Source organism: Anneissia japonica, unplaced genomic scaffold, assembly GCF_011630105.1.
Source record: "Anneissia japonica isolate Jap-2015-1 unplaced genomic scaffold, ASM1163010v1 scaffold287745_len380231_cov175, whole genome shotgun sequence".
NCBI lineage: Eukaryota > Metazoa > Echinodermata > Crinoidea > Comatulida > Comatulidae > Anneissia > Anneissia japonica.
The window spans coordinates 45,242-48,171 of NW_022744415.1; the positions used below are offsets into that span (position 1 = coordinate 45,242).

At 32.3% G+C, this 2,930-nt stretch overlaps 2 protein-coding genes across 2 annotated transcripts in view; both read right to left on the reverse strand.

Moving 5' to 3' along the window:
- The window catches only part of LOC117119652 (3-oxoacyl-[acyl-carrier-protein] reductase FabG-like), a 23,697-nt gene that overhangs the window by 1,585 nt on the left and 19,182 nt on the right, over positions 1 to 2,930 (reverse strand). The window lies entirely within an intron of this gene.
- LOC117119649 (3-oxoacyl-[acyl-carrier-protein] reductase FabG-like) overlaps positions 1 to 2,930 on the reverse strand; it is a 7,746-nt gene that overhangs the window by 1,585 nt on the left and 3,231 nt on the right. The window contains exons 4-7 of the mRNA XM_033264480.1: positions 1,319 to 1,457; positions 952 to 992; positions 364 to 430; positions 76 to 112 (exon numbers count right to left, since the gene is read on the reverse strand). Of these exons, the coding sequence (XP_033120371.1) occupies positions 76 to 112; positions 364 to 430; positions 952 to 992; positions 1,319 to 1,457 (284 nt within the window). The remainder of the gene's footprint in view (positions 1 to 75; positions 113 to 363; positions 431 to 951; positions 993 to 1,318; positions 1,458 to 2,930) is intronic.

Consider the following 2,930-nt stretch of genomic DNA (forward strand, 5'->3'; position numbering starts at 1 on the left):
AGTGGAAACATCAGTTGCTAAAAGCAAACCCGGTGCCCGGTTTAAGATTAAACATAGTTCAAAAGTGTAACTTACCAAACAGAGTTCACTCGAACTCCATACGGTGCTAATTCTAAAAAAAAATAATCATAAGAACCGTCAGATTATAATAGTGATATTAACATGACGAAAGCAATGTTAATAATGCTTATGATAATGATGATTATGACGATGACGACGTTAATGATGATGATGATGATGATAATGATGATGATAGTAATAAGTATATTATAGAAATTATTCATTAACAGTACGTTCAACAGTGAGACTAATCACACTACCACATTAGTCAGATTGACTTATATACAGGTTAAACTTGCTTACCAACAGCTGCGTTTGTTGTTAGCTGATCTACCATGTATTTTGAAATGCTGTAAAAAGTATTACAGCTCTGAAAAATGAAAGCATTACATGAGAGAGAATTCTGAAAATATTAATTTAACGTTTACACTTAAAAAGAAAAACAGAATCAGAGATTCGAAAGTATTAATATTATTATATTCAATGGGATTTCTACAGAACTTGAAAATAAGTGTTTTCTTTATAGGCAATTTATACCGTGACAGGTAAAGTAGTTGTGGTCGAATTAGTGACTGAAGCATTTCTTAATAATGCGGTAACTCGGGGAACAGCGAACTATTCCCTGGGTAACCCAAAGATCTATCATAAACTGTGCTGCCAGTTTAAAACCTCCACCAATTCATGTTACTAACCCTAGTCTTTCAAAGCGCAAAGGAATAATATTGTTTACATGTGATGCCTCTCTCTCTACCCAGCTTCAAAGCTTTGCAAGCTCCTACCCCTATGGAGAGCATGCCCTAAGTAACGCCGAAGTCAGTATACCCACCTCCTATCACAGAGGAAGGTCTATCTTCTATGAGTGTAAGTGCTATTTTATCAGTAAACCCTTACCGGTATTTTGCTTACGACGCTTGAAACATTCACAATAGTTCCTGAAAACCAAACATATTTGATAAATATTATTATTATTATTATTATTATTATTATTATTATTATTATTATTATTATTATTATTATTATTATTATTATTATTATTATTATTATTATTATTATTATTATTATTATTATTATTATTATTATCATTATTATTATTATTAATAATAATAATAATAATAATAATTATAATAATAATAATAATAATAATAATAATAATAATAATAATAATAATAATAATAATAATAATAATAATAATAATAATAATAATAATATAAATAATGATCTCATGTAAATTGTTTTGACAATTATTACGTTACTTTACCTTTTGTTTTTATTAGATGTGGCGACACCAGTTGAGTCAGGTAGAACACCGCCCTCACGTTAACATCCATGGTGGTATCAAACATTTCCATTGTACTTATTTTAAGATTTCTGGATTTAGCGATGCCAGCGTTGTTTATCTTCACAATAAAAAGCAATAACAATGTATTGAGACATATAAAAGTAGAGCATTAATTGTGTTTTATTGATTAAAAAAAAGAATTTTGGGCTATTTAAAGTTATTGCGAGACGTTATATATCCAATTACCCCTCCACCGAAAAAAAACCAAAAAAAACAAAAAAACAATTCAAACCGGGGGTGGAAGGGCTCATGTCTGCACGACGGCTTAATACCCTTCACTCTGCCCATCCCATTTAGTTGCTAGTTCCACCACACTACAAGTAAAAGTTTATTACTTGCAGTGTAAAGTATAAGTAAAGTGACCTACTCATTGGACCTCAACTGGTTACGGAACTTTGGCTGCCCCTCCCCAAGCGCAGAGGCTGCAATTTAACGCCAACCCTGGTAGTGAATCAGACAGTAAGCAACACACACAGACAGGGCTGCTTTAGTTGTCATAATAGTATTAACATTCTATTTTATATCAACAAGCGCAATATAGATGATATATTAACAGGCATATAGATACACATCTGGTAGCCACGATTGTAAACTCCTTACAGGTCCCAAACAATGTACGCAACACCCCAAAAAAAAAAAAAAAAAGGAAAAAAAAAAGTAGTATCTTTCATCCGTTCACACACTCCTTCTATAGTGTTTTAGAAAATACATTTAAACAAAAAAAAAACATTTCTTTTTTTTTTTGGTTAGTTATTTATTTATTTATTTTTTAGCCTGCTCGTAAAGTTAGGGTTGGAGTGCGCTCTCATTAATCAAAACTTTTGCCGGGTCAATATCCACAGCCTAAATGTTAATGAATTTGATTTGAATGCAAGAAAGCGTTTGTTTTCATGCAAATCATGGGCCCTCTAACAAACGTCACTTTCGCAATCACATCTCAAACTGCATCAGTCGGCCAATGAGAACAGGTCGGAGGTCTACACATTGCCCAACTCAATTGAATGTTGTTGTAAAGAAAAGACAATTTATCATTTGCTAAAATGGACAACTTTGGCCAACAATAGACACGTGCTATAAATTAATTAATTCATTCAGAAGGTGTTATATATAGCCCATCCATGATTTATTGTACCTGCAAAATAGCATGCAGAGGTGCTACAAGCAAGCCTAATTGCACTGCTTTATGATGATGTGAAAAAATGTTCTTCGGATTGATTATGAACATACTAAGAGCTACATTTTCCAATGTTTCTAGTCAGATATTTTAGATATACGATAATACAAATGAAACTCGAAATAAGTGATAAAAGCCAGCTTGATTCAATGTCTTAATTAATACGAGGTTCGCCGGTTTTGCATAAGAAAATTTGAAACCAATTCCGAAAACTTCATTCCTTTGCCTTCAGAATTAATTCTTCGTAAGTGATTCGGGTGGTAATCGAGGCCTAAAAATACCAGAATAGTTACCTAGAGGTCGTAGTTCATTTCACAAGTGAATCCCTTGCCATTTTATTTGTGACATCAGAACTAC